At 35.7% G+C, this 18834-nt stretch overlaps 1 protein-coding gene across 4 annotated transcripts in view; it reads left to right on the top strand.

Moving 5' to 3' along the window:
• dmxl2 (Dmx-like 2) overlaps positions 1-18834 on the top strand; it is a 142611-nt gene that overhangs the window by 37502 nt on the left and 86275 nt on the right. For all 4 annotated transcript variants that reach the window (XM_039770331.1, XM_039770328.1, XM_039770329.1 and 1 more), the window contains exons 5-8: positions 4612-4756; positions 11983-12049; positions 13998-14170; positions 16925-17105. In XM_039770331.1, the coding sequence (XP_039626265.1) occupies positions 4612-4756; positions 11983-12049; positions 13998-14170; positions 16925-17105 (566 nt within the window). The remainder of the gene's footprint in view (positions 1-4611; positions 4757-11982; positions 12050-13997; positions 14171-16924; positions 17106-18834) is intronic.

The raw sequence follows: 18834 nt of genomic DNA, 5'->3' as shown, positions 1-18834 counted from the left end.
ATACGACAGAGCAAAGCATATACGCAAAGTAAAATACGTGAGAGCAAAGCAAATACACAAAGTAAAATACCCAGTGGATGACATTTTACGTATGTTTTATTATTTTGAATTGGACTCTGACTTGTCCTACCCCAGTTTTGGTGCAGGTGATCTAGAGATCGAGAACTAAAGCGAAAGTGAGGTACAGGCATCCGCTGTGCTGATCGGTCCCCAGCTGATCTGCCAATGCCACTCCCATGCAACTGCTGACACTGAGATGGCTAACATACTGAAATAAGGCACTGCATGCAGCAACAGACGTTTTTCATGGATATATGTGAAAAACTATTGCTTTGTTTGCTTTTCAGAAAATTGAGTTTTTTGGAAAAAATAAAATAATCAGCCCTAAAAGAGTTAAAGGAAATGTACTCATCCACTTCCTAGATGTGGTCACTTGCTCACCAATATTTACTCAATTAGTTTCCTAAGCCCTTATCTTTGGGCACGGAGCAGAATTTTGAAAGATCTTAGGGTTGGGAAAGGGGGATTACCATGAAAAAAGTTTAGAAGAATGACAATACAGTCTTGTTTACAGAAGACTGCGCTACTTGCATTTTACTGACTTGTTAATGTGAGACAATGTCAAAGGCTTTTCAACAAGTGAAAGTTCTTCAAAATTTTGAACTTCCATTTTGTGTGCAGCCATCAAACCGTGATATGGTATTGAAAATGGTTTTGATTAATGATACCTGAAAAATGTTTGTATTCAAGTTTAGAATTTCAGCATCGTGACATTCCTACTCTGGACAGTTCTAGAACATTTCAAGATGTTTTTTTCGAGTCACCTTCTCGTCTTCACTTGTTTCCCAAACGTTTTGAAGATGTTTTTCTCTTAGTTATATCAGTGCATTCCTAAATGTGCATAGCTGTCATCAGTGTCAGAAATAAACAAGCAAACAGCAAAAGGAACCTTAAACTAAACAATTTTGGCCTTTAAAACAAAGGGCAGGGCAAAAAAAGTCCTCAAAATTAGGTATAGTTTAATATGTATGACTTTCGCTGTCGTACAAAGTTTCGGCTTGGACATTCAGATTCCATCTGATGTTGTACTTTGCTGTTGCTTCTCCAGTTCCTGCTTTCATCTGCTGAATGCACTTTTCTAGTAAAATGGATTGATTTGGTGTATGACTGGCTACTGCAAAACCCGCTGCACCTGCACAAAAGCCTATAACTGTTAAACACAAATTAAACAGTTCTGAAATGTGGCAATTAAGCACTCTGTCGTCCATTGCAACATAGAAGGTACGTCGGTTCACAATAGAAATAGGTGCTGTACGTGTACTGTAAGGCTTCTTGAGCTTTTCCTCACAGTACTGCTGCTGGTAATTTTTCAGATGGTAAAAAGACGTACACATTTGTGCCTTTCCATCACCAGTTCACCAAATATCACATCTGCAAACGGTGGTGATGGTTAATATCTCTTATGATGGTTTATGAATTGGTTAGTTTTATGTATCTAAGAGGCTCACTGGTGGTATCTGAAATGTTATTTAATTAACTAGGTATTTATTTATAAATCTGGCTAGGAAATAACTTGGGCCCTTGAGGAATGGGTCTAAAACTTCCACCATTTTGGTTAACGTCCAACTTTCTTACAAATGGTAACAACTTTTACTTGAATGCCATTTCCTTCCTGCTCCACTCCTGTTTGCTTGTTGCGATCACCCCTTCTCTTTCCCTCACTTGACGTGACATTCAGGCCCAGTTTATCTCTTATACATTCACATTGATATCAACTTGGAGAACTCTCCTCTGAACATTGCAGTGCTTTAACTCCAGGCCGCCAGTGATCCGTGCCACGTCTGCTGCATCGATGCTGTCGGGCTGCCTGTTGTTTTAGTGTCTTCATGGCTGAGGGTTATTATGGACCTCTGACTGAAAGTCATTGTTTCTTATTTAATATCTGTCGTTTCAACGCCAGATTTTGCTTTCAGGTATTGTATTGTTAAATGTGGTGTATTTGTATTTTTTTGTTATTTTAAAGTGTACAGTATATTTTATAAGGCAAAATTAATATCATATTGGTAACTAACATCTACTGCCTTTATTTCATTATATTATAAGGAACGGGTTGAATTTGAAATTGTTTGATTCTATACTGCATTAGATTAGTGGATTACTGTGTTAATGTGACACGGGGCAAGGGATGAGGAAGGCTTAAATCAAGTGTGATTTAGTGTGATGGGAAGGAAATGGATATAAAATGAGTGACGGCTCTTGGGGTTGCCATGACATTCATATGTGGCTGTAAAGTGAAGGCTGGTTTAGAATACTTTATATACCCCGTGAAATCACAGCCATCCTGTATTGCTTTGATTTATTTTTCATACTTCTTACAGCCACAACAGAAAATAAATTCTAAATAAATTATGGCTAGATTATTTCTTGTTAGGCAACTGAGTGGTCATGCAGTGGTCAGTACTGTAGCCTTATAGCTCCAGGGTTCAAATCCCGGTCCATTTAATGTCTGTTTGAAGATTTCACAATATTTCTTTCAATTTCTGTAATTTAGAAAGTTAATGAATAAATGAATGGATGTAATAGGCATTGAATAACTTGATTCAGAAAATATATACTTGAATGGATGTATATTGCTTTTTATCTGCTGCCCCACCTTATAAAAAAATGGTGCCTTTAAAAATGTGGTCCCTTTTATTTAGCATATTTTATAATTTATTTTTGCTTTTGCATAATACTGAAAAAGCCCAAGTCTCTTAGGAATATAAATTGTTCAACAACTTCTTATAGCCATAAAAGAAAATAAATTCTGAAAAAATTGTGGCTAGATTATTCCTTGTTAGGCAACAGAATGGTCATGCAGTGGTTAGTACTGTAGACTTATAGCTCCAGGGTTCAAATCCCGGTCCACCAAAAATGTTATTTTTAAAAATGCGGTCCTTTTTATTTAACAAATTTTATACATTTTTGCTTTTGCATAATACTGAAAAAGCCCAGGTCTCTTAGGATTATGAATTGTTTAAAAACTTAAAAGTGATTTTAAAATGTTTTAATCAAATAAAGAAGTAAACATTGCTTTTTGACAGCTTCTGTTTTGTTCTTTTTTTTCTCCAAAGACTACATGTCTAATTAAAATTGTGACTGATGCTGTGGCTGCAGAGATCCAGTGTCATATTGGATGCATTTATTGCATATTCTTTTGTTCCTTTCCGTACATGTCAAACAAAGTATATTCTCTGCCGAGTTCCTTTATAGGTATGCATTGTGGATTAGGGGCCAGGTCATTAAGATGGCTCATTTACCGCAAATGTCACTTTTGCAACCTTGAGCAAATTACTTGGCCTGCCTCTGCACCATTTAAAGCAATTGCACAGTAGTGTTTTACTTCTAAAGTACCTATAAGATGTTGCTGTGTAAAATTACATTTTATGTCTTATAAAACTGTATTGTTTCTTTGTGGTCTGTGCGGGAGAAGACCCTACACGGTCAGAAGTGAGATGAGTGTAGAAAACTAAGGCAGGCTCTGTATGTTTTAACTTGTGGTTTAGTATTGTAGATTTGTGACTGAATGTTCATTAAAGCTGCTTTAGTCATTGCAATGTTGCTGTGTTCTTTGGCAAGAGAGTTGTTGCTTTAATCTAGGAAGTTTAGTATTACAGCGTCATTCGGGAATTTTATGTTTAGTAAGAGGAGTGAAAGGAGGAAGTAAATAACCAAAACAATTCCCTTATTGTGCAATGAATGGATCTATAATTTAATTTTCTTTTCTCTTGTTCCCTGCTGTTAACCCTAGTTAGCAGTTACATAACTGTCCAGTGATATGCCACGTCATTTATTTATTTGCTGTTACTTGACTATTCTGCTTGGGTGTAATTTTGTACTTTAGTGTCAATGTGTTAAGATGAATGCTCATAATTAATAGAAATATAACAAAAGTCATTCTCTCTACTCTACCCTGATGCTTTTGTGCACTTGGCTGGTCAGGTTTGCGTTACAATATTTTATTCATACTTGGGTGGTGAGCTATATAGTCCCTTTGCCAAATAGGACAATATGGATCTTGGTGTCTACTATATTGGCTCTGTATTAACTTGACATTCTTAACTATTGCACAAGAAGATTTTATTTTTTTATATTAATTTATTTAGCAAACACTGCTATGCCAAGCAAATAAGAAATCAAATACTTAAAACTTTCAGGGACAAGAGGTATCTAACTTAAATATAAGTTATGCAAATTTACTAGTTATTGTGAAATTATAGAAAACCAATCCAAAGCTAAAGTTAATAAAGATGTGCAAGAACCAAATATATTACTTTGAGGTATATTTCAGAGTTGTTAATTCTAAACTATCTGCAACTGAAATGTCAAGCCAGATATTTAAACATCGTATTGCATACTTCACCCTTTTGTTGTACTGAGATGCTTGTGGGGCTTTGAAAGGATAAAAAAAGGTTTATTTTCCATTAAAGAGTTGTGCGCTTACAGAATGGTGTACATTTTTTCAGTATCTTTTCCTAAGAGACCAACCAAGAATTCCAATTTCATATTATACAGTTTTTATTGTGATTTCTTAAGTCATTGAAAAATCTTCCATTTTCTACCTCTTCATAGGGAACCAAATATTAACTGCTACAGATCAGCTGCAGTTATGGGCTCCACCTGCTGCTGATATTCTTGTGGAAGAGGAAAGCAGCCAAGCTTTAGATGATAAATTGCCTCCTGTGCTAAATGATTGGAAGTGTGTCTGGCACTGCAAGTAAGTACAGATAGCAGCAGCTGAAAGAAGGATAATTAGAATGCCTTTTTCACACCAGTTAAAGTGCACCTAGGTGTATTGTGTACAGATGTTGAAAATGTTTAAATGAAATGAAATGCCATATATTCTGAGTACAGAAAAAAAAACACTAAGTTAATGTAAGTATGATTTAACAGCCTTTTTATTAATACATAAATTATTGTAAAGAATTAATGTATGGGTGAATATATGCTGTTTTGTGAGCAAAAAACAATGGCACCTAGAAACAGTTATCCAATTTGACTGGATACAAACAGACCACATAGAAAATGAGCATAAAATGATTTCAAGCCCAGAGCAAATACAGTTTTTAGTCAACAATAGATCCCATGTGGGAATGTTATTAGATAAAATGTTCATGGTGTGTGAGGCAAGTAGTTGTGTCATGACATGGTGTTATAAGTTACCAAAAAGCATTGTGATACATCCAAACAAACACTATGTCTGTGCTCTTCCTGGGAGGCAAGGGATAAACCTTTATATACACGGATGCTCTCTCTCTCTCTCTCTCCTTCTCCCTCTTTCTGTGTTTATTTATAATATATATATATATATGTGTATGTATATATATATATATGTATGTATGTATATATGTGTGTATGTATATATATGTATGTATGTATATATGTGTATATATGTGTATGTATATATATGTTTATATATGTATATATGTGTATATATGTATGTATATATGTATATGTATATGTATATATGTATGTATGTGTGTGTGTGTGTGTGTATATATATATATATATATATGTGTGTGTGTGTGTGTGTGTATGTTTGTGTGTATATATCTGTTTTTGTCACGCTTTAAATCGATCTTATTTTAAAACCTACATATATATGTTTGAAACCATTCTTTTCAGAATTTATTGAAGTTTAATGTGATGATGTTAGTTTTTCAGATTGTTAATCCATTTTTAAATTATAAACTAAAAAAATATCAAGAACTTGTGTCCCGCGAGACGAGACTTTGTGCCAAGAGATTTAACTATGCCCAGGGCCAGAAATAAAAGACAAACTTTTAAAGACAGGCTTTTAAATGTTCAAAGCGCCATGTGATATGCATGGCAGCAGCACCAAGCCAGCAGCTGATCGAGCAAAGAGGAGGTAAAAAAAACAAAAAACTGTATTTGTTTCCTATTGTATCAGCCACATCTCCTGGGCATAGCACAGGCCGGGGGGGTTGGCAAGCAAAGCGAGCAGGGGGTGAATCCCCAGTATATATATGTATATGTGTGTATACAAAACATAAACTCATAAAGTATGGTCTTCCAACCCCAAGTTAAAGATTATGTTTATTATGAGGAGTCAACAGTTCAGTTGATTCAATGGGCTTCTGTGGTTGATCTTGATCTCACTGGAGTGTCACTTGTCCTAGACACTTTTGGTTCTCCTTCCTTTGTGTGTTTGTATCTTTGCGCCTTTCACAGCAGAGTTTTCAAATTGTTACTTATATTTTCTCAAGTGGTCAATTTTTTTAATCTTACCAAATTTTTATATACTGTATGGTATTTTGGTTTTACTTACAAAATGATATGGGATTCTTTGTTTTTAACACATTTACTCTACTTATTTGGTTTGCCTTAAATAATACTTAACTCACTACATTAAAATGATACTTGAGGTCTCTCAAGTCCTTGACTGGTTCCTTGACTGGATCTAATATGCTTTTTCCATTACGCCTGCATGCGGTTGTTTTTGATTATGAATCTTGGGCTTGCTGCTGCCTCTCAGTTTAGGTGACTCATAAGTTTTAGGACAGTCCACATCCACTCACTCATGTCTTTTTTTGTGTATGAATTTAATCAACTTCAGTTGATTAAATGACACCAGAATGAACTTCAGCAATAAATATGTCTACTGTGCCTCACTGACACTATTGCATAGGTGTCTTGTAAATTCTAGCAGATCAATGCTACTTAATCTAGTGCCATCTTGTGAAGCTCTGTCTTAAAGCAAACTGATTCACTTATTCTCATTAGCCCATCTTTCTCAGATTTTTTTGTCAGCTGACTAATTCCAACAAATTATTGTTGCCACAAGTCTGATTTGAAGGAACTGCAATAATCACATCACCACCACTACAACTGGTTCAGCTACCTTATGTATTTCATTTGTATTTATCTTCAGAACTTTTCTAACTTTGTACTGCGTTCATTGTTCTGACAGGTTTCTTGTCATCATTATTTGTCCTTTGTAAAAAAAGAAAAAAATATATATTATCAGCTCACTTTTATTTGAGTAGGCTCACCTTATGTTTATTTGATCTGATTATCACTTATTAGACATATTTTGTAGTGTATTTACTTTTCATGTAATCTCACAAGGCAGCAAGGTAAAGTTTGGCTATATTGATAAAACTTGCATTGGAAATGGAAGAAAAATAATTACTACCTTTAATGTTTTCATTTTATTTTATTTAATGTGCAAAACATATTAAGAAAACACCATTCATTCAAAAAAGTAAATAAAAAGTATGTTCTAGAAATAAGCAGTAATCAATTCCCACACAATGAGCAATGCAAAAAGAGGGCCTTCCAAAGTAATTCTTTGTATAGAATAAAAATGAAATGAAAAGCTTTAGCACAAGCCTGGCATGCTTAATTTACCATTATATTAATACATTTTAATATTTTGAAAAACTGATCCTCGGAAAGAGCATTGAGGTTTCCTGATTTGCGTGTAGAACCTCATTTCCCACCATGTTACAGAAGATTGATTAGGATCCTTCCAGTGGAACGGTACAAGTAGTATGATATAGGATATCATTGCGCAGTGTTATCTCTTCTAATATTAATTATAATACTGCTATTAAATCAGCATTTGTAAATTCAGCGCTATTCAAGATATACATTAAAATATTTAGTTTTTTGAGTACAGTAAATGGAAATCAAGTCAAAAGAAAGAAACTTATGACCAGTGCCAGTCACTAGCTTTCATTTTTTTACTTTGGGGCCATTTTTTTTAATCAATGAATGACCAAGTAGTAAAATATATGCTGAAAAAATAGTATTATGCTGCAGTAGCATATAAAATTTCACATTTAACCTTGACTATTAAAATTAAAACCTTTTTCAGAAATGTTATGGTTACTTTTATAAATATAAATTCATTTCTGTTTCACATAATGCTGTACATAAGGAGAGCTTCAACAGAGGCACAAAAAGGAGAAGGCACCTGAAACTGCTCATTTGTAGTATAATATCGCTGACCTCTAGAGATGAGTGATGCTTCAGTTTCATTATTAAATTAGGTTGAATTTTTTTTAGTAACATTTAGATTATTTTTCAGATTTTGTATTCATCTGCAAACTTCCTTTGTCATTCATTCTAAACACAAATGTAAAAACTGAAGCTGCAATTTTTTCAAATTTAGTTAAAATGCTAATGTGTAATTCATTTGATATGTTCAGTAGTATAATTTGCATTGAGAAGGCCCTGGAAGGTGCACTGTGGTTTAATTTTTATCTTTTGCACTTTTTCATTTGTAATTTCAACATGTAGTTTTAAATTTTCTTTAGTATATGAAAAAGGCAATTTATTATTTTTCAAATATTTTTTCATTATTATTATTGTAATAATAATGTGCTATATAAATACATTTATTCCTGTTTCTTACACTGAATGTAATGTAAAACATCTAAATAACAATTGCCTTATTTATACAGTATATATACAGTATGCTGTGTGTGTGTATGCTGTATGTATAAATATAAAGTATATCTAAATATAAAGTACGCGTAATATCTTACAAGTGTTCTTTCCAGTCGTGGGGAGAAATTTAACCTCTGATGGCCCATAGGCTTCGGTATTTGAAGAACAGTAGCCCTGTGGGGCATTCTACATTTATGCTATCCAAATTATGAAGGCCTGATGATCCTTTACACCCTATAGAAGTGTTGCCTTTCGATCTGAAGACATGTTGCATAAGATTACACGGAAACAATGGCAAAGGTACACTGGCAAATAGTCCCAAAACAAGACCCTGGGAATGAAGAAGAGTAAGAAAAGGGGGTTGATTAATAATGATAATGCTGTCATATATTTTATTGCTTATTTGAATGCCTACCATAGGTGTATTATGAACAGCCAAACCAACTCTTCTAAACAAATTTCAGTATGTCAGTATTAGTTTTAATATTTTTAAAATAGGAGCTTGTAATACTTAACACAGTTTTTAGAGCTTTTTTTTAACATCGTTTTTTAAATGTTTTACAGTGCTTGCTTATAACAAGATCTGTGGCTAAAACTTTACAACATTTATGATGCTGACAGCAATATGTTCCAGTCTATATATACAGTTGGTATAGAAAAGAATCCCCCACTTTGAAATATTCCCATTTTTTAGCTTTACAGCCTTAAATGAAAACACACACAAAAAATATTTCTTCTTAGCTTTACTTACTCAGTGCAACCTCAAACATCCAAATGAAAGATATCACAGCTACAGTTCAGAAAAATTATAAAAAAATCAAAAAAACCCCAATGTCAATATTTTGTTGAACCACCTTTTGCTTTAATGACAGCCTTAATTGAGTCTGTTGGGATGCTTCTCTATCAGCTTTGCACATCTAGATTGATCCCACTCAGTATTTGCCCTCCACTCTTCTTTACAGTTGTGTTCAAGTTCAGTCAAATTGGATGGTGAGCGTTGGTGGTCTGCTATCTTCAAATCTTTTCACAGATTTTCAATGGGATTTAGCTGTGGTCTCCGACTGGCCACACGAGGACATTCACTTTTTTCTCCTGCAGGCACTGTGTGGTCAGTTTTCCTGTGTGCTTCGGGTTGTTGTCGTTTTGAAAGGTGAACATTCTGCCCATCTTCAACTTTCTGGCAGAAGGTAGCACGTTTTCCTCAAGAATTTGATGGTATTTTGCCCCATCCACTTTTCTTTCTACCCTAACAAGAGCCCCAGGCCCTGCGGCAGAGAAACACCCCCCACCACAACAGGATACTGCCACCTCCATGCTTTACTGTAGGTATGGTGTGTTGTGGATGGTGAGCTGCATTGGATTTCCGCCAGGTGTACTGTTTGGTATTGAGGCCAGATAGTTTGGTCTCGTCTGACCATAAGACCCTTTTCCACTTGGCATGAGAATCTTCAAGGTGCATTCTGGGCAAAGCTCAAACGAGCCTAATGAGGCCTTTCTTAAGAAGTGGCTTTTTACTTGCGACCCTCCCGAACAAGCCACATTTGTGGAGCGCTTGTGAAATTGTTGTCACATGCACACAATGACCACTCTTTGCCATAAAATCCTGTAACTCCTTCAAAGTGGCCATTGGCCTCTAGGTAGCCTCTCACCAGTTTCCTCCTTGCTCTTCCATCCAGTTTTGAGGGACGGCCGGATCCAGGGAGGGTCCTAGTAGTACCAAACACTTGCCACTTCTTTATGATGGACTTTACTGTGCTCCTTGGGATTGATAAAGCCTTTGAGATGTTTTTGTCTCCATCTCCTGCCTACTGTCTGTCCACAACTCTTTCCCTGAGGTCTTTTGAAAGTGGCTTGCCACCCACAGTCAGTTGTTTGCTGTCAGTTGCACTGCCAAGCAAGGGAATGAATGCTCCAGAAACAGCTTCAGTAATCACACGGATTACAATTGATCACAGGTGGAAGGAAGCCCGTAACCATGGCCTGCAATGGGAATGGTGGGCACTTACACGTGATTGAGGTGGGGGGTCCTTTATTAATCTCTGTATTTCTTTTTTTTTTATTTTTTTAAATTCTCCTGAACTGTAGCTGTGATATCTTTCATTTGGATGTTATTGATTGCATTGAGTAAGTAAAGCTTAGAAAAAATATTGGTTTGTGTGTTTTCATTTAAGGCTGTAAAGCAAAAAAAAAAAAAAGGGAATATTTTGAAGGGGGTGATTCTTTTTTATACCCTATATATATATATATATATATATATATATATATATATATATATATATATATATATATATATACAGTATATATATGGAGAACACCAGCACTTAAAGATCAGAGAGAATGACTTGGGACAGACATTTGGGAAATGTATGAAGTTGGAAAACTGTGAGGAGCCTTGCTGTATAATGAGGATTATATTACTGGAAGCCAATGATACACATTTTTTAATTTATTTTTTTTACTAGAACTCTTGCTGTTGAATTATGAACAAACTGTAGCCAGTTTATGACTTTCTTTGACAAGCCTGTTAAAAGAACATGATAGTAATCTACCTGCTAAAAAAAACATATGTCAACTTCTCGGTGTCGCAGTGACACAAAAGGTATAATTTGTGCCATGTTTCTTAGATGGAAAAATGCTGCCTTTAGAGCTCGGGTAATGTGGCATTTGAAGTTTAGCTTTGAATCAATGATGACATCTAAATCCTTTACTTCTGGTTTTATCTGCAATAGATGATCATGTTTTCTCATTGAGTCACTGTTTGTTTGTTTTCTCAATAACAGAAAACTAATAGAATTTCTGTGGTTTATTTTTTCTTTTTTAAGTCTTAAAAACATAGCCTTTTATCTGCTCCATGGTTCTAGACAGGCTTCTGGTTCTGTTACATGACAGACTGCTAGAATTAAATTTGTAGTGCACAGAATGTTTAGGGTCATGAAGGTTTTGATAAAGCTTTTGTAAGACATGCTCTTCTAAGTAGCAATGGCAATAAATACAGACAGTATGACAGTAAGCACTCTTGGATGCCCTGTTGAGTTTGCAGGGCAATGCTGAGAGAGTGAGAAAACTCAAAATGAGATAGAGAGCGTTGTCTATTTGAAAAAGTTAATGAAAGTCCATTGGAGAAAAGAGTAGCACGATGCCGGAGGTATAGGAATGCCAGTTACAAAGCGTTTTCTTCTTCCGGCTGCTTCTGTTAAAGGTCATCACAGCAGATCATCTTGTTCCATATCTTCCTGTCTTCTCCATGTTGCTCTGTCACACCCATCATCTGCATCTCCTCTCTCACCACATCCAGGTCTTTCTCTTTTCTTACCTGGCAGTTCCATCCTTAGCATTCTTTTCCCAATATACCCAGCATCTCTCCTCTGCACTTGTCCAAACCATCCCATGTCCGAGTAAATGGGGAGGGTTACATCAGGAAGGGCATCCGGTGTAGAATTTTGCCAGATCAATATGTGGCCAGTTACAAAGAGAGAACATTTAAAATCCTGTTTTCTTCATTTGGATTGTCGTCTTCTCCTTTTATAGGACTGCAGTTTCTGTCCATATTATGAAGTGGTCTCCCGATGGAGAATATTTTGCAACAGCTGGAAAGGTAGTACATATATTTTACATTTTATTTTCTTAATATACTTTATAACAGTAACCCTATAAGTAGTTAAACTCACAGAAGGCTAGAGCTACTTTTAATGGTTTTGTTGCAAGTTTGACGTGATTTGTTATCTTCTATTAGACCAGTGCTTCTCAAATAGTGGGGCGCTCCGTCAAGGGGGGCGCGTTTGACCTCGGGGAACATGCTTTTTTATTTTTCTTTTAAATTTTTTGAATTTAGAATGCACTTTAAATCTTTTCTGTTACATTTAATAAAGCTATTCTTTGTTGTAAATTGGTCCATATTTCTTTCTTTTTTTTTTCTCTTATACGTTAATAAGGATACAGTGTTATGCAGAGGTGTACTTATAACAATTTTATAGACAAATGATACTATTTATAGTCGCGCGGGGGGCACAAGATGTTTTCTTCTTCCTAGGGGGGGCATGACAGAAAATAATTGAGAAGCAATGTATTAGACTAACATGCATATACCTCTAATGCTGCAGAATACCCTGGGGATGGTGGACCACCAGTTGGCTTACATCACCAGCATTCTGACTTTGGCAAATTCTGTAACTTGATCACAGACCCATCTCCAATTTATTTTCTCCAGCAAAGCTGTAGTCTGTTGCCCACTAACCAAATCTCAATTACCATTTTAATGCCCATTGTCATAATTTACTGCTGGCAATCTGCTGTTTTAATTCAAACTAATTTCTAGGTTCATGTATGCATATAGCTGTAAACTTGTTCAAATTCTCTGAGCCTTGTATTTAGTGAAGAGTGCTATTCAGAAATTGGTAGCACTGAATTTGTTTCAGTTTTACTTCAACAAAAGATGAAATTTCAGCAAGCGAGTGCAGATTTATGATACTCGTATTTGCTGTATTTTCGCACCAACATTAGGACGTTTTTCTTTACACAGAGAACCATAGGCACGTGGTATAAGCTACCAAGTAGTGCGGTAGACTCGACTTGATGTTTAATAGACAAATTAAGTGGATAGAACTGGCAAGTTTTGCTGGGCTGAATGGCCTTTTCTCATCCAGATTGTTTTGATGTTCTTAACTACATTTTCATTTTTATCTATTATTGTTTCTGTATAAACTGAATACAGTGGAACCTAGGGTCACGAACGTCTCTGAACACGTACAAATCAGGTTACAACCAAAAAGTTTGCCAAACTTTTGCATCTATTCACAACGACACACTCGGGTGACGGACAAGCCAGTTTCCCTTCCGGTTTGTACGTGCCAATGATTTCCGCACGTGTTCAATCTCTCCTTGTGCATTCGCTGTAAACTCTTTGTGCTGTATTTCGTTTCCCTTCTGGTTCGTACGCGCCAGTGATTTCCGCATGTGTTCAGTCTCTTCCTGTACAGTACATTGTTCTCGGTCAGACGTGCATTGTGCTGAGGGACTTTACCTCAAAACTGTTCCTCCTCACTTCCTTCATGCCAGAACTCAACTCATGCAAGGTTAGTTTTCTTGGTTGTTTATGGTTAGTTTTTGTATAAATTACGGATTTTTCAAATGTTCATTTTTTCCCTGGGCTTAAAGCTCATTAAAAAAAAATGTGTACAGAATGGATTAATTGTATTTACATACAATCCTTGGGGTAAATTACTTTGGGTCACGACCAAATCGGGTTGCGACCAGAGTTTTGGAACGAATTATGGTCGTGACCTGAGGTTCCACTGTATATAACTAGTTAAATATGACTCATGTCACCATGTGTGTAACATGTTGGCCATCAAGATATTTGGGCAGAAATGACAGCTGCCACCAGTGACTTTTAACTTCAGTTTATGTCTCTTTTTTGAGCAAAATAAAATCAAATTGATGACATATGGAGTTTTTACTAGTACTTACAGTTATGCTATCTTAAAATGTTAATTTGTGTATATTTTGTATGCCATTGCTAATGCTTTATTTTTGGTTTACTATAGGATGACTGCCTTTTAAAGGTATGGTACCCTACTACAGCTTGGAAGTCTGCAGTTGTCATTCCAGACCTTCTTGATAAAAAATCTTGCAGTATACATTTCTCTTTTGTGTACCTGGCACACCCTCGAACGGTGACAGGTTTCTCGTGGCGAAAAACCAGCAAGTTCATGCCAAAGTAAGCAAATCCTGTTACAGCCATTTCATTTTCCTGTCATTTTGCAGTGCTGTGTTTTGTACTTGTTTTGTAACGTTGGGCAACAGTACTACAAACTTATTTCAGATTCTCATAAAAAACAAAAAAAAAGTAAAGATATAGTATTTATTTAACCTTTTACCGCTAGAGTGTTTTTACTGTTTTGGGGTAATGTAATTCATTCATTCATTCATTTACTTTATCTTGTACAGAGCTCAAATTTAATACTGTAGTAGTAGAGTACAGTAAAACCTCCATTATTCGTCACTCGATTAACCATCAGTCTCCATTAACCGTCAGGGCAAAAAAAAAACAAAACATTGCACATGGTAGCATCTACTTATTAATACTGCCGCACGATACGCTGCAAGCTATGCACATTAGAACAACTCTCCCTTGTGCTAGCATGTATGTTTTTTCCCCAACACCATCATGCTGCATTTTGAAATCACATCGTCCATTACGTACCTTCAGTATTAATAGTGTTTTGTAGCTTTTCTCATTTGTTATAATTAAACTACTATACATTGTTAATGGCCAATAAACGTATGTGTGTGGTTTTAGAATTGTCACAAAAATTCGAAATTATTAAACATTTACAAAACGGCAAAAGTGCTTCAAATATTGCTTCAATTTACATAGTAGGAAGAACAACAGTGAATGATATAAAGTGCGATGCCGACAAAATTGAAAAATGTGTCGAAAATGGACCACTGACGATAATGTTATTCTGTCTTGTTAATGTTTTTCTGCATTGTAATTTTCTCTTTAAATTCTGTTATATTATGTTTTGTTACTATTTTGTGATGTGTTGTGCAGGAGCAGAAAGGCTGGAATGCTATATAAGTGATAGGACTTGGCAAAGGGCTTCTGTTCTGTGAGGGGGAGACGTGCCTCTTAGGAGATGAGGGACAGGAGAAGTGAGGAGAAAAAGGAAGGAAGGAAGTTTTGAGTAGGGAGTCAGGAGTCAATAAGGAGGAGTGTTTGCGGTACAGAAAAAGACTGAACGTGAGTGGCAGGAGATAAATTGGTTGGTAAGGAAAAGCATTCTTTTATTGTTTTGGAAATGTGTTCTGAAACCCAGATAGTGGAGTATAAGACAGGATACCGTTTGTTACAGAACAAATGCTCTAAGTAAAACGTAGTAAACTCCAGTACCTCTGAGTTGTATTTGCTTATTGTGCTGGTCATTACAATATTATCTAAATTAATACATTTATTAATACTATATTATATTGTGTTAATAGTTTTTTAGTAAATAAATACGACTGTTTGCTAAACTAATCTACTATATGTCATTTTTAAAGTAGCCGTTCTGTTATCCGTCTTTTCTCTTATCTGTCACGGCCTTAGTCCCGACCCCTGACGGATATTTGAGGTTTTACTTTATTTAGACTACAACACTAGCATACAGCACATAATAGTGTATAAAAGTAAACATTTAAAACAGAATCAGTCACATGCAGTACATTTAAGCAGAATTATGAAATTCTTAAGCAAAACCTTTATTGAGGTTATTTACAAAATAAGAATATGTTGCAATAATTTACATTCATACAGTATTTCACATTTTATTCAGGTCTACCTTAAATGACTTGTTCAGGTGCCTTTTGAGATGACTTTGAGCCAGAAGCCCTGTAGTTTAAATCTCAGCACTCTAGCCTCTTGGGCAGACTGCCTTCATAAAGGCATATAATTTGAGACAATCCATAATCATATGTAGTTTAGTTTTCCAAAGACTGTTTGTGGTGTATTTTAGGCTTTAGGGTAGATTACACCAATAACTTTAACTTTAGAAATACTCTGACAAGGATATACTTTCAAAGTTAAAATCCCAGTATGTAGATCTCTGTTTGCTGGAGTATGGTTTTCAACAGAGTTTGCTTCACACAGCCCAAACACCTATTATACAGATATATCAGAGACTTGGAATTTCTTCGTTTGCATTCATTTGCATTTAATCTAATCTAATTTCCATTAAAAAGATAAATGGTTAACAAAATTACCACCACACATTTTTTCTGTACTATAACCACCAAGGGTACACCAACTGGCATTTGAATTATATGTATACATATATATATATATATATATATATATATATATATATATATATATATATATACATACATACACTAGCTAAAGCCTAAGTGTTGGTCATATATATACACAAGCCTAAAATTTTAGTTCCTCATTTAACACTTATCCCTTCAAAATACAAACCGGATTACAAACAAGGAAATTTAGGTGAATAAATGGTAGCAAATAGGTAACCAGGTTACCAAGTGGGCACCACTAGCAGAACCATAATTTTCCAGTCACACCCCCACAATCTGCTCATCTTGTAATTAAAATTGACAGTTTGCACTTTGTGTAAATAAATATGTATATGGATGTTTGCAGATATGAATATGTGAAGGATACTGTAATTTTTTCCTATTTAATTATGTTGATGCAAAATGATTTGTAGTTCTAACCAAATTGTCTTTCAGTTTAATTCATAAGCTTTTATTAATATTTCTATAGTTATTTAAATGGCTGTTAATAAAATAGTGTAAATACTGTATGTTTTACAATTAACTAAATAATATTTTATAATTTCTGTGGTTATTGTTGACACATATTAAAACACACATTAAAACCTTTCTGACCAAGCACCTATTTTTATTATTTTATATTTATGTTGTACTGAAAATTTTGCATTTTCTAACACATTTGCATATTTTTTTTTTACAGAGGATCAGTTTGCAATGTGCTGCTTACCTCATGCCAGGATGGCATCTGTCGGTTGTGGTCTGAAACACTGCTGCCAGAAGACAGCCTTCTTGGTGGACAAATTGCTGAAAGTAGCACTAGTTCTAGCAGCTGCCTTCCTCATCTTGGAAATCAGAAGGATAAAATACAACATGCACTTGAGGTAAATTCTGTGTTTTATTTTAATTTTTTTTTTTTTGAGGGTCATTTTTTTGTGATGTAACTGAATACTACCTTAAGAACACTTAATACTGGCTGTACAGTTGCCAAAGAGCAAAAAGAATGTCAGAATGAATGGTGTTACTAATTCAAGCACCAAGGAGAACAAAAGAAAGACAAAATTGCACCTTCATATTATGCCGATTATACGTATTATACCTATGTGTGACCGTCCTCCCCAACTTATGTAATTTCTGTCATTAAAATTTAAGTTTTCCCCTTTGGAAAGCACTGTCTGTCTGTCTATCTATCTGTCTATCAATCAGTCTCCAGAAAACTCCTGTTTGCCACATGCAAAATATACCAACTCTAACACACCTTGTGTAGTTATACTGGCTTTGTTTTGTTTCTTTCTTTTCCATAGCAACTGGTAGCATTTCCTGTTATACAATTTTATATATATATTCATATATATATACTGCTCAAAAAATTAATGGAACACTTAAGCATGATACTCTGATACCAAGTCAAAGAAGCTTCAGTGATAGTCTGTTCAGTTAGGAGGCTCAAGTGATTGTCAGTGAACTCCACATCCTTTAGTGCCAATGAAAGTGATAACAGGTGCACTGGAGAGGCAACGGCTACCAAAAAGGGAATGATTTTGCAGGTGGTGGGCACAGACAGTTGCCATCTCCTTATCCTTCCTGACTGATTCATCTCTAGTTTTTCCTTTTGCTAGTGTCCTTGTCACTACTAGTAGCATGAGGGAGTACCTGCAGCCAATTCAGGTTGCTCCTCCAGGATGTGTCTCCCAGCATAGTCTCAAAAGCGTGGAGGAGATACCAGGAGATGGTATATATATATATATATAAAAAAACAGTGAAGGTCTTTGAATCCACAAAGGGAGAAAATGAATCACGTATCTTAAAATAATTTTTTATTCCTAAGATTTCGATAACCTATTAGGTGTCATGATCAGATGAAAATAATTAGACATGCAGAAATCAAAGTCAATATATAGCAAATTAGGGGGTGGGGGTACAGGGTGGGGAGTGGATCAATAGGTTTTGAGAGTGTTGGTCAAAAAGTCTATTTTTATGTGTATATATATATATATATATATATACACACACATAAACATATGTATGTGTACAGTATATATAATGTGTTTGTGTGTGTGTGTGTATATATATATATATATATATATAAAAATATAAATTCACTAAGCAGCTGACAGAGACCATGGGATACGTACGACAGAGCCCTGCCCGCCAACTCTAACCCACCTCCCGCGACCTGGGATACGCACGACAGAGCCCTGCCTGCCAAGTCTAACCTTCCTCCCGCGTCCACCCTCACTCTCGAGGCATGCACACTGCCTGCTCATGTGCCCGCATGCAACACCTCACCAAACACAGCCTCAGTCGCTTTCGTCTCTGCTACAGTCCACGTGCACCTCTGAGCCATGTTGACTTTTCATTGTTCTTTTCGGTTGTGACTGCTTTTCTATATACTAAGTCGACCATGGCACGCAAGACAGAGACCATGGGATAGGGATATGCATGACAGAGCCCTGCCGGCCAGCTCTAACCCTCCTCCCGCTTCCAGCCTCTCAAACCGTTTTACACGCTGCATACAGCGATTCCCATCCACGACAAACATGCTTCTTCTTAGATGGTCCTGCAGGAACAAGGAAAACCTTTGTCTACAAAAACCTGATTCATACCATACTA

This window comes from Polypterus senegalus, chromosome 12, assembly GCF_016835505.1.
Source record: "Polypterus senegalus isolate Bchr_013 chromosome 12, ASM1683550v1, whole genome shotgun sequence".
In the NCBI taxonomy this organism is placed as follows: domain Eukaryota; kingdom Metazoa; phylum Chordata; class Cladistia; order Polypteriformes; family Polypteridae; genus Polypterus; species Polypterus senegalus.
This window is presented reverse-complemented; position numbering and strand designations above follow the sequence as displayed.